The sequence below is a fragment of the Dasypus novemcinctus genome, chromosome 7 (genome assembly GCF_030445035.2).
Source record: "Dasypus novemcinctus isolate mDasNov1 chromosome 7, mDasNov1.1.hap2, whole genome shotgun sequence".
In the NCBI taxonomy this organism is placed as follows: domain Eukaryota; kingdom Metazoa; phylum Chordata; class Mammalia; order Cingulata; family Dasypodidae; genus Dasypus; species Dasypus novemcinctus.
The window spans coordinates 89,563,309-89,575,735 of NC_080679.1; the positions used below are offsets into that span (position 1 = coordinate 89,563,309).

General features: G+C 38.2%; 1 protein-coding gene across 15 annotated transcripts in view; it reads right to left on the minus strand.

Moving 5' to 3' along the window:
* Positions 1 to 12,427, minus strand: part of MARCHF7 (membrane associated ring-CH-type finger 7) — a 52,944-nt gene that overhangs the window by 6,742 nt on the left and 33,775 nt on the right. For 10 of the 15 annotated variants that reach the window (XR_009186579.2, XM_004463900.3, XM_058300832.1 and 7 more), the window contains 2 exons: positions 11,567 to 11,736; positions 1,778 to 1,887 (listed from right to left, as the gene is read on the minus strand). Coding sequence is in view for 9 of the 15 variants with exons in the window: in XM_004463900.3 (XP_004463957.2) it covers positions 1,778 to 1,887; positions 11,567 to 11,736 (280 nt within the window). In the remaining 6 variants the exon portion in view is untranslated. Of the gene's footprint in view, positions 1 to 1,754; positions 1,888 to 6,434; positions 8,453 to 9,628; positions 11,737 to 12,427 lie in introns of those variants that run through there. The other 5 variants (XR_011649266.1, XR_002797795.3, XR_011649269.1 and 2 more) reach the window with 3 other exon arrangements.

Consider the following 12,427-nt stretch of genomic DNA (forward strand, 5'->3'; position numbering starts at 1 on the left):
CTAAATTATTTAAGGCTGTGATCATCACTAAAATGCTTGGAGGAAAGTAAAATCTTTCTGGCTAAATTGAAAAACCAAAGAACCACCTTTAAGAGACCTAATGGAACATCAAGAGAAGGAGAAAAGGTAGGAAAAAACAATGCTTTTGAAACCTACTTATTTTGAGACAACAAAAAAATATTCCACATTTCCATATGCTTGTCCCCTCCTTTAAAATAAAAGTTAGCAGTTACCTGCAGAGATGCCTTGGGGAGTTAAGATAATGTCCTTGCTGAAGAGATTTTCTTTTTGGAAAACTTAGAAACAGTAACTGGTATAAGTAGCCGCTGTGCTACATCAACTGTCTAATATTATTCTTTAAATCAATGATATTTTTAAAGGAGGTACCAGGGATTGAACCCAGGACCTCATATATATAGAGTTAAATAGATATTTTTAAGGAAGTTCCATAGCTTTTTAGATTTTTAAAGAGCATCCATTACTCCCACATTTTAAAAGGGTGTCCACAAAAGGCTACATATTATGAGATATGTATATGAAATATCCAGAATAGGTAAATTCAGAGAGAGAGAAAACAGACTGGTGGTTGCCAGGGGCAGAAGGAAGGAGAGAATGGGGAGTAATTGCTAACAGGTATGGGATTTTCTTTTGGTGTGATCAAACTCTTTTGGAAATAGAGGTGGTGGCTGCATAGCACCGTGAATATACTACAATGCCACTGCACTGTTCTCCTTAAAATGGTTAATTTTATGTTATATAAATTTCACCTCAACTAAAAACAACAAAAAATAAAGGGTATCCACTACCTCTTCATTTAAGAAGTGTTTCTCAAGCATTCCATGCATCCTCCCTGTCAACTTATCTTTTTTTAAAAAAAAAAAGCTAACCACCCTTGTAAAGTTTGACTCTTATATTCTTTCAGTAGCCTTAAAACATCTTTTTTTTTCCCCAGAATGTTCCATTAGTAGGGAAAAAAGGAAAATATCAAGCACTTCATTCAACAAAAATTTATATATTTTAGCGCTCTCAAATAAAAACCAACGATCCTATTTAGGGTGATGAATGTGTTCTATATATGCTATCTCAATAAAAATAAAAAAGATCAAACTCATTACTTGGGAAGGGTTAGGAGTTATCAATATATACAATAAATGAGATCAGAGAGGAAAACATTTCAAAATTTATTATTTTAAAAACCCAACATTATTCATTATATAAATAATGGCTAGACTACACGGATACAAATGTTGAAAGAGAGAAGCAATGGATACTTGGAATAAGGGAGATTTCATAAGGTTTATTTGTCCAACGTATTTTGTGGCGCATGAGGCAGGAATGAGGAGACTGAAGGGAAACAGGGCGGTAGGGAGAACATGGGTCAGACAGACAGAAAAAACAACATGAAAATACTCAATATACTAAGTATTACCAGGGTTTAGTGGTTCAATTATCTTCTGTCATTCAGAAGCATTCAGAAATGATAGCACTGAGAAAATAAGGCTAGCATGTCTATTTTGGGGCCATTTTCTCAAGCTTTTATTAAATTCACATTTAGTAGAATATCTAACTTATTTGCTTTTCATTTACAAAAATTTAAGGGAAGAATAAAGAGAAATTAAACTAACACCTAATGTAGTAACAGACAATTATATTAAAAACATTAGAATCATTGCTATTATTTTAATGCAGGGTTTCTGACCATGATTTAACCTTTTCTTCAAGAGTTGTCCTTTAAGCATAGAACAGACACTTACCAAATTAGGCAAAATATACTAACTTGTTCATTTGCATGAGCTCGATGTAGTTCATGAATATCAAAATCCTCCAGGTTAAGCTGCAACTTTTCTTTACAGAGTTCACAGGTGGTTACAGCCTCTAATGAAGAACCTGGTAAAAAGTAAATTAATTACAAGTGAAGCTATTTTTTACTATGTTTTTTTGCACAGTTTTCCTCCTAAGTTTTAAGTTAAGAAAACAGAAAATCTTTCTGATGCAGAAAAAATGGCATTATTGCTATAAATTAGCAGGGTCTCCTAAAATAAGCAATCCTTAACACCCAACATGCATTTCAGTTCCTACCTCTTCGGCACTGAAGTCTCCAGGCATTAATTCAATATCTGCTGTTTCTTTCCTTCTAGATATTCATACCTCCTTGATCATGGGAAGGTAGTAACAGAAGCAAAATGTTATTTGCACTTCCTACTTCTCTCTTAAGTACTTTGGCAAGATGCCATGAAAACACTATTTTAATGACACAGCAACTCAAACAACCAATTACACGTAGCCAGAGTCTGGCTCAGAGTCTCACCTATGATGTAATAATATATACCTAAGACCTTTGGGGGTCTAAGGTCTATGTCTGCCAACATCCAAAGAGCTCCTTCTGTCTGGTATGCACTCAAAATCTGGTTACTCCTAAGTTTCTAGCTCTAATTTAGCAGGCAGTATTCTTGTCTAACTGAACATATGTATACCCTCCCACCTTTTTCTTTGCTGTGTTTTAGAGATTCACAATAAAAAATGGTTCTAAAAATCAAAGTCTATTATGTGACAGAGTAAAGGTTTAAAATCAATTCAACCAATATTTGTTGAATGCTTGTTATGTGCCAAACAATACTAGAGATTCCAGAGAGAAAAGAGAAAGGAGTAATGCCTGTCTTCAAGGAACTCTCAGACTCAGAGAATAACAATTTTTTAAGAAGTAAATTCTGACATAAAGTCCAAGCCAGCAGTAGTAATTTGTTTATCTAGAAAATAACTGAAAAGTGATAATGTGAGGAAGTATGGATCTATATTTATCTCAAAATGTGCTGTACATAGTCAAATTACCTATGGTTTTCACTGTATTTCAAGTGTATAAATAAAACCCAGTTGTTCATTGTTGTGGTGGTGGATTTCTAAAGGATTTTAGCATACACAAAAATGTTGGAATTAAAATACACCTGGAGGGGAAGCAGATTTGGCCCAATGGATAGGGCATCTGCCTACCACACGGGAGGTCCGCGGTTCAAACTCAGGGCCTCCTGACCCACATGATGAGCTGGCCCACATGCAGTGCTGGTGTGCGCAAGGAGTGCCCTGCCACGCAAGGGTGTCCCCCGCATAGGGGAGCCCCATGTGCAAGGAGAGTGCCTCTAAGGAGGGCCGCCCCATGAGAAAAAAGTTCAGCCTGCCCAGGAATGGTGCCACACACACAGAGAGCTGACGCAGCACGATGACACAACAAAGAGATGCAGATTTCAGATGCAGCTGACAAGAATACAAGTGGACACAGAACACACAGCGAATGGACACCGAAAGCAAACAACTGGGGTTGGGGGGAAGAGCAGGGAAGGGGAGAGAAATAAATTATAAATCTTAAAAAAAAAAAACAAAAAACAAAAAACGGGAAGGAAGTAGATGTGGCTCAACTGATAAGAGCATCCGCTTACCATATGGGAGGTCCAGAGTTCAAACCCAGGGCCTCCTGGCCTGTGTGGTGAGCTGGCCCACGCACGGCAATGCCGTGCGCAAGGAGTGCTGTGCCACGCAGGGGTGTCCCCTGTGTAGGGGAGCCCCACTCGCAAGGAGTGCACCCCACACTGAGCTACCCTGTGCAAAAAAAGTGCAGCCCGCCCAGGAGTGGTGCCACACACATGGAGAGCTGATGCAGCAACATGACGCAACAAAGAGACACAGATTCCCGGTGCTGCCAAGAATGCAAGTGGACACAGAGAGCGGATTGGGGGGGGAGGGGAGGGCGAGAAATAAATAATAAAAAATAAAAAATAAAATAAAATAAAATACACCTGGATTATTTTCTTACTTTTCTAAATTAAAAACATACCACAACTAAATTCAGGATAAGTCTGTATGTTATAAGAGGATGGTGAATATAATGGCTGTGTGAAAGACATTTAAAAGGCTTTACTTATATTAAGTACTTTAACTATTATCTTATTCAGAAGCAAGAAAAGTAGGATTATCATAAAATAGAGATAGAATGGTCCTTAGAAATCATTTATTACAAATCCTTTTATACTCTGGGTTTCATTTTTCTCATGTATGAAGTGGCTTACCAAAATTAATTCAAATAGGCTATAGATAACTGGGAGCAACCCACTTATTCCAACATTCCTTAATCCAGGGCTCTTTCCATTATACCCCAACTCATGTAAAAAGGCCCTAATTACATCTGCCTAAACTTCTAACACAGGCTTGTTTTTTTCATCTTTGTAAATCCTGTAGTTTAGCACTTCATACTTAACAGCTGCTTAATAAGTGATTAAAATAAGTGCTTATAAAAAATTTGCTGTACAGGCAATACCTGAAATATTGTGGGTTTAGTTCCAGACCACTACAATAAAGCAAGCTGCACAAAATTTTTGGTTTCCTTGTGCCTAAAAATATTATGTTTATATTATACTGTAGTCTATTAAGTGTGCAATAGCAAGGTCTAAGAGGACAATGTACATTCCTTAATTGAAAAATAATTTATTGCTAAAAAATGCTAACCATCATCTGAGCCAGTAAAGAGTGTAATCCTTTTGCGGGTGGAGGGTCTTACCTCAATGTTGATGGCTGCTAACTACTCAGGGTGGTGGCTGCTGAAGGCTGGGGTAGTGTGGCAAGTTTTTAAAATAAGACAACAATGAACTGCTTTGACTGACTTTTCCTTTCACCAAAGATTTCTCTGTAGCATGTGATGCTGTTTGAGAGCATTTTATCTACAGTAGAATTTTTCAAAATTGGAGTCAATCCTCTCAAACCTGCTACTGCCTTAGCAACTAAGTTTGTGTAGTATTCTATTTCCTTTGTCATTTCAACAATGTTCATAGCATCATCCCAGTAGAGTCCATCTCAGAAACCTTTCTTTACTTCATCCATAAGCAACTCTTCATCCATTAAAGGACCATGAGAGTGCAGCAATTCAATCACATCCTCAGGATTAACTTCCAATTCTGTTCTTTTGCTATTTCCACCACATTGGCAGTTACTTCCTCCACTGAAATCCTGAACCCTTCACCCAAAATTATCCATGAGGAATAAAATTCTTCCAAATTCCTGTAATGTTAATATTTCAAATTCCTCCTGTGAATTCCCAATGTTTTTTTTTTTATTAGAATGAAATACCTTTAAGGACTCACTGCTACTTGTATTTTGCCTGTGTTTCACCAAATCCACATTCCCAATGTTCTTAATGGCATCTAGAATGGTGAATCTTTTCCAGAAGGTCTTTCTACTTACTTTGCCCAGAGCCATCTATTGGCAGCTACAGGCTTACAAAATATTTCTCCAATAAGAAGACTTGAAAATTGAAATGACTCCTTTATCCAAGGGATACAGAATGGATGTTGTATTAGCAGGTATGAAAACAACATTTATCTTGTCCATCTCCATGCAGAGCTCTTTAGTAACCAGCTGTACTATCAATAAGTAGTAACAGTTTGAAAGGAATATTTTTTTTCTGGGCAGTAGGCATCGACAGTGGGCTTCAAATATCCAGTAAACCATGTTGTAAATAGATGTGCTATCATTCAGGTTTTGTTGTTTCATTTACAGAGCACAGGCAGAATAGATGTAGCCTAATTCTTAGGACCCTCAGATTTTCAGAATGCTAAATAACCACTAGCTTCAGCTTTAAGTCACCTTTAAGTGACTTAGCCCCTCTTAAGTGCATTAGTCTCTAACAAGAGAATCAGCCTGTCCTTTGAAGTCAGGCATTGACTTCTCTCTTGCTAGGAAGTCCTAGATGGCATCTTCTTCCAGTTGAAGGCTGTTTCATCTATACTGAATGAATATCTGTTGTTTAGTGAAGCCACCATCAATTATTTTAGCTAGATCTTCTGGATAACTTGCTACAGCTTCCTCATCAACACTTGCTGCTTCACCTTACACATGGATGTTACTGAGACAGTTTCTTTCCTTAAACCTCATGAACTAACCAGAGCCAGCTTTAAATTTTCCTCTGCAACTTCTTCATCTCTCTCATCTTTCATAGAATTGGAGAGAGCACCTTGCTCTGGATTAGGCTTTGGCTTAAGGGAAGTTGTAGCTGGTTGACCTTCTATCCAGACCCCTAAAATTTTCTCCAGATCTGCAATAAGGTTGTTTAGCTTTCTTACTGTCATTCATGTGTTCACTCATGTGCTCAATGTAGTAGCACTTTCAATTTCCTTCAAGAATTTTTCCTTTGCATTCACAAGTTGGCTCTTTATTTCAAAAGGCCTAGCATTCGGCCTTTTTTGGCTTTCAAGATGCCTTCTTCACTAAGCTTAATCATTTCTAACTTCTGATTTAAAGTGAGAGACATGTGACTCTTCCTATCACTTGAACACTTTGAGACCATTGTAGGATTATTAATTGGCCTAATTTCAATACAGTTGTTTCTCAGGGAATACTGAGACCCAAGCAGAGGGAGAGAGAAAGACAGGTAACAGCCAGTCAGTTGGGTAGTCAGAACACACAACATTTATTAAATTCGTGGTCTTATATGAGTGTGGTTCGTGGCATTCCAAAATAATTACAACAGCAACATCAAAGATCACTGATCACAGATCACCATAACAGATATAATAATGAAGAAGTTTTAAATATTGCAAGAATTTCCAAAATGTGACACAAGAACACAAACACATGCTTTCGGAAAAATGGTGTTGGCAAGTTTGCAGGGTTACCACAAACCTCAATTTGTAAGAAAATGCAGTATGTGCCAAGTGCAATAAAATGAGGTATGCCTATATTATCTACCCAAGACTAACAATCCAAATGTCAATTTATCAGAAGGTGAGTCAAGTTAGTTCTTTATTTTGGTAATAGCTAACAATACTGGGCCTTTACTAAATGTCAAGAAGCATGCTAAAACCACACTACCACACAGCCAAGAGAAAAGGCTGGCATAAGGTGAGATGGCCCATTCTAGAGCCTTGGGCTCAAGACTGCTTAAAAATTCTAATACGATATGAAGAATTTCCAAATAGGAATTTGATTATCCAGAAAGAATTATGGCCTAAATGGAAATTAAATAACTAAACCAATAATTTATTTCATTCTTAGAGATTATGTCCAATAGTTAGAGCTATAATATAAAAATCAGAATTATGCTATACTGAATTTCTATTATATCAGAATTATTATTTGCATTTATAAGTGTTTGTTGCTGTACTATCTGTGACGGTTAGGCTATATGTCAACTCAGCCAGGTAACTGCGCCCAGTTGTTTGGTCAAGCAAGCACTGGGTTAACTGTAATACAAGGGCATTTATGGACTTTAGTCACCAGTGGCAAATCACGGATAGCTGGTTATAATTACATCAATCAGGGAGATTGCCAGCAGCAATGAGTGACGCTTAACCCAATCAGTTGAATCCCTTAAAAGGGGAAGTGATTCCAGCATTGAGAGAGAATTTCCCAGCTCGTCTGTGGACAGCCAATATCTTCCAGAACTCATCAAGAACCTTCACTGGACTTTCACTGCAGCCCCTGGTTGTGGCCTGCCTGTGGAACTTGGACTTGTACATCCATCCCCAAAGCTGCGTGAGAGACTCTTACAGAATCACATACTATTGACAGATCTCTCTTGTTGATTCGGTTTCTCTAGCACCCCAACACACTATCTATTTCTTATAATTGATTATATTAAATCTAACCTGCCCTTGCACTCTCTTTAAACATTCGTAATTTCTTTCAATCTATTTTTCTATTTATTTTACAATTTTAAAGAAAAGGTCTTTGTTAACCGCTAAAAAAAGCGCCACTGATTATATACTTTGAATGGGTCATATGGTATGTGAATTTATCTCAATGAAACTACTTAATAAACAATTAAATAGCTGTACAAGAATAGCCGGAAGTAGCAGCTGTGTTGGGGGGGAGGGGAAGTAGAGAGAATGAAAGGGGAGGAAATGCCTCATTTGTTTGTCTGGTTTTTAAAATTATTATTACTGAAATAATGAAAATGCTTTAATAATGACTGGAGTGATGAATGCACAACTGTGGGACTGTACCAAATACCACTGATTGTATACTTTGGATAAACTGTATGCTTTATTAATATGTATCAATAAAATTGATTTAAGAAAAAATAAGGTGGGTTGGGGGGAAAATACACCAAATTTAAGATATGGATTATAGTTAGTAGTAATATTTTGATGATGCTCTTGCATAATTTGGAACAAATGTATCACAACAATGCAAGGTGTTGGTGGAGGGGTGATGTATGGGATCCCTGTATGATGTTATGCATGTTTATTTTGTAAGTTCACTCACTACTGTAACTATACACTTTTTTTTTTTTTAAAAAGATTTATTTATTTTAATCCCCCCCCTACCCCCCACCCGCCCCGGTTGTCTGTTCTCTGTGTCTATTTGCTGCGTCTTGTTTCTTTGTCCGCTTCTATTGTCGTCAGTGGCACGGGAAGTGTGGGCGGCGCCATTCCTGGGCAGGCTGCACTTTCTTTCGCGCTGGGCAGCTCTCCTTACGGGGTACACTCCTTGCGCGTGGGGCTCCCCTATGCGGGGGACACCCCTGCGTGGCAGGGCACTCCTTGTGCGAATCAGCACTGCACATGGGCCAGCTCCACAAGGGTCAAGGAGGCCCAGGGTTTGAACCGCGGACCTCCCATGTGGTAGACGGACGCCCTAACCACTGGGCCAAGTCCTTTCCCTATATACTTATTGTTTATGTATGTTCATGTATGAGTGATATACTTTAACAAAAAATAGTAAAATGACAACAAGCTCCCCTACCCCCAGTAAAGGAGACCAGTGTTTACTTCTTGACTACCACACTGGAAGCTGCAGGAGAAAACAGTCTCTCAAGAGCTCCATACTCTCCAGCTGGAACTGTTTACCCATCTTCCTTCAACAGATTATTAAATTAATCCCACCAGACTCTACAATCTATTTGCTTATGTCACCAAATTATCATTATCAGACTCTCAATCTCACAATTAGGTACATTTTTATCTGACTTTATTTCTGACCTTTCTCAATCTATGAGTCATTTTCACAATGCCCTCTAGTACGCATCACGTGACATAAGTAAATAACCAACCTTTTCTCTGAATGATTTCTTCAACTTCATGCCTAACTACAGTATACCCTGACTGATACTACTCCTGCAGTCACTTTCACAATCCCTTCCTTGTACCTCAGGAACAGAAGAGGAGGCAAATGCCTTCCCTGCATGCACTGCTATTTCTGAACCCTTAAGTCCTTAAGGCTTTCAGCACCTTCCTCTCTGACTTCTCTACCAACTCACTCCATGGCTATTTCAACAACCATATGGGTCATTCACCTTGGATTCTTACTAACAAATGCCAACCACTCAACTTATTTTGTGGATCCCATCTTTTTCTCTCTCCCTTTAATCAATTTTGTTCTCTCTTTTGGATCTCTTGTTAACATAAAAACAAACCCCTGGGAAGTGGATCTGGCATCCGCAAAAGATGATTTGGAGTCCACATACCACATGGGAGGTCCAAGTTCAAACCCAGGGCCTCCTGATCTGCATGAGGAGCTGGCCCACGTGCAGTGCTAATGCACGCAAGGAGTGCCCTGCCATGCAGGGGTATACCCACATAGGGAAGCCCCCCACACAACGAATGCGCCCTGTAAGGAGAGCCGCCCAGCGCGAAAAAAGTACAGCCTGCCCAGGAATGGTGTCACACACACAGAGAGCTGATGTAGCAAGATGAGGCAACAAAAAGAGACACAGATCCCAGGTGCCGCTGACAGGAATACAAGCAGACACAGAAGAAGAACACACAATGAATGGACAGAGAGAGCAGACAACGGGAGGGGGGTGGTGGTGAATTATATATATACATAAAAAAAATAACCTATGTGAAAATACAAAAAAACCAAAACATCTCCCATGACCCCATATGACTCTCCAATTCTTGCCCCCTTTCTCTCATCTCTAGAGAAAGCTTGTTGAGAGATCTGTTTTGCTGCCTTCCCTTTCTTATCTCTTTTTCTCTGTTCAATTCAGTCTAATAAAGCTTATAAGCCTACCACTCCACTGAGATTTAAGCCACCAGGGACATTCATTCTGTCAAATCCAATAAACATTTCTGTTCTTATCTTACTTGACCTTTTAGCAGTACTGGACAAGGAGGGCGGATCATACCCTCCTTGAAACACTTTCTTCTTTTAGCTTGCATGGCAGCATATCATCTTAGTTTTCCTAACAGACTAGTGGCAGCTGTTCAAATTTCCTTGTCTGTTTTCACTAAATGTTTGCGTGTCCAGGGCTAGGTGACCTTATTTAATATCAAACCTTCAAATTTTACTTATGTGCTCAGGATTACCAAAACTGTAACTCTGAAACCTATGCCTCCTGAAATATCAGACATGTCTAGTTAACTGCCTACCTGACATTTACATATGGTTATCTAATAAGCAGTTCAAATATAACATACATAACAGAACACAATTCCTTGTCCCAGACTTGTTCCATTCCCAGTTGTCCTTAGTTCAGGAGTTGGCACTACTGTTAACCTAGCAACTCAAGCCAAAAATGAGTCTCTTAACTATTCTTTCTTCCTCATTCTACAACATCCAACCCTCCAGGCAAGTCTCACAGAATCTACTTCCAAAACTTAACAGAATCAATCTATTTCTCCTGTCACCAGCACCACCTACCACTACACTGCATTCTAGCCATCACTACTTCTTACAACTACAATAGACTCCTGGTTGGTCTCTCAGCTTCACCCTTGATCCCCTAAAATCCATACTCCATTGAGCAAACAAAATAGAAATCAGATAATATTACCACCCTGTTCTTCAGTTGCTGCCCCCACCACAATCACAAACTCTTAAGTTTCACACTTTTAAAAGCCTTTTAGGAGCTGCCTTGTGTCAATCTCTCCCAGTCTGAATGATATCACACTTCCCTTCACCACTAATTATACTCTAGACACACTATGCATCATTCAGTTTCCCAAACACACCTAAGTTATCCCAACCTTATTATACTAGCTACAATTTTAACAGCTGCTCCCTGTTAGAATGCTCTTCTTTATTCTGGAATGGTTAGCTCCTTATCATTCAGCTCTCAGTTTAAATGCCATCTCCAAGAGGCATTCCCTTAACATCCATTTGCACAAGCGAAAGAGCACTGTCTGTTTTCTTAACCACTCTGTACCTCACATCTATAGAACTGTACATGGCTCCTAACAGGTGCTCAATGAAAAAATGAATCCCTACAGCAATCCTTTATCCTAATTTGACAAGAGCCAACAGCATTTGAAACAATAAACCTTTCTCAAGGTTGCACTGCTGGTAAATAGTGAGTATATTTCTTTGATGATGTAAAAGGAACTTGCATGACACAAGGGTCATCAATGATCACAAATTACAATTGTATTATATATGTGTAAAGAAGTATTTTGTTAGGTTAAGGAAATTTATGAAGCAAGACTTAAACACTCTTGGTGAAATATTTGCTGAGACTTTAAAAATAATTATGATACTTTTGATGAAATAATAAATTATAACCACAAATTATTAGCTAAAATGCATATATGCATCTCTTGGAAAAATTCTGAAAAGAAAATACCAACTAACAGGTATGTCTTACCAGAGTTAATTTTGGCTTGTAACCACTTTTTCATACATTCTTGGTGGACATACTGCAAACTTCCTGTGCATTTGCAAGGCTCTATTAGCAAGTTAGACGATGATGCAGCTGCCATCTGACAAATTCTACATAAGTCACCTTCTTCTTCCTCAGAGTCCTCTAGAAGGAGGCTGGAAAAGAAGGCACATTTCCCAAACACAGCTATCATAAACTCATCCTGACTGGTCATTTCCAGTCATATATAATCCTAAACAATACTTTTTTGGTTATATCTACTCATGCTCTCTTGGGGTAGAAAAGAGCAAACAACAACAAAACAACAAAAACAATAATAGCAGCAACCACCATAAAAAATTCTAAGAGTATAAAAATTACAGTAAATATCTTAAAGGTGAATGAAATAGGCCATACTATTATTTATCTTCAAATGATTTAAGAAATTTTGTCCTTGACATCACAGTTGGGGTTCCAGAATTTTCACAATCACTTTACAAACATCCCTAAGTGATTTTAATTTCTGCAGTATCCCAGGCTACTTCAGGTCCACATATATAAGGATATGTATTTATCATGTTCCTCATGCTCCAAAAAACTTTTAAAGCAATTTCAACGAACTAAATAGATAACGATTTGTGATTTTTCATTTATACTTATCAGAATGCCAATTCCACTCGTGAGCTTTTTATATTATGTACCCCCCCACTCCAAACAATCTTATTAAGTCATCTTAATTCCCATAAAGGTAAGCTTTTAAAGCATGGTCCACTTTTCACTAACGTATTTCCTCTATTTAACAGGCCAAACATGTACTGCTTAATTTAATGCACAGAGTTTTGTGGTCTTTCATCTTTTCATTCTTAC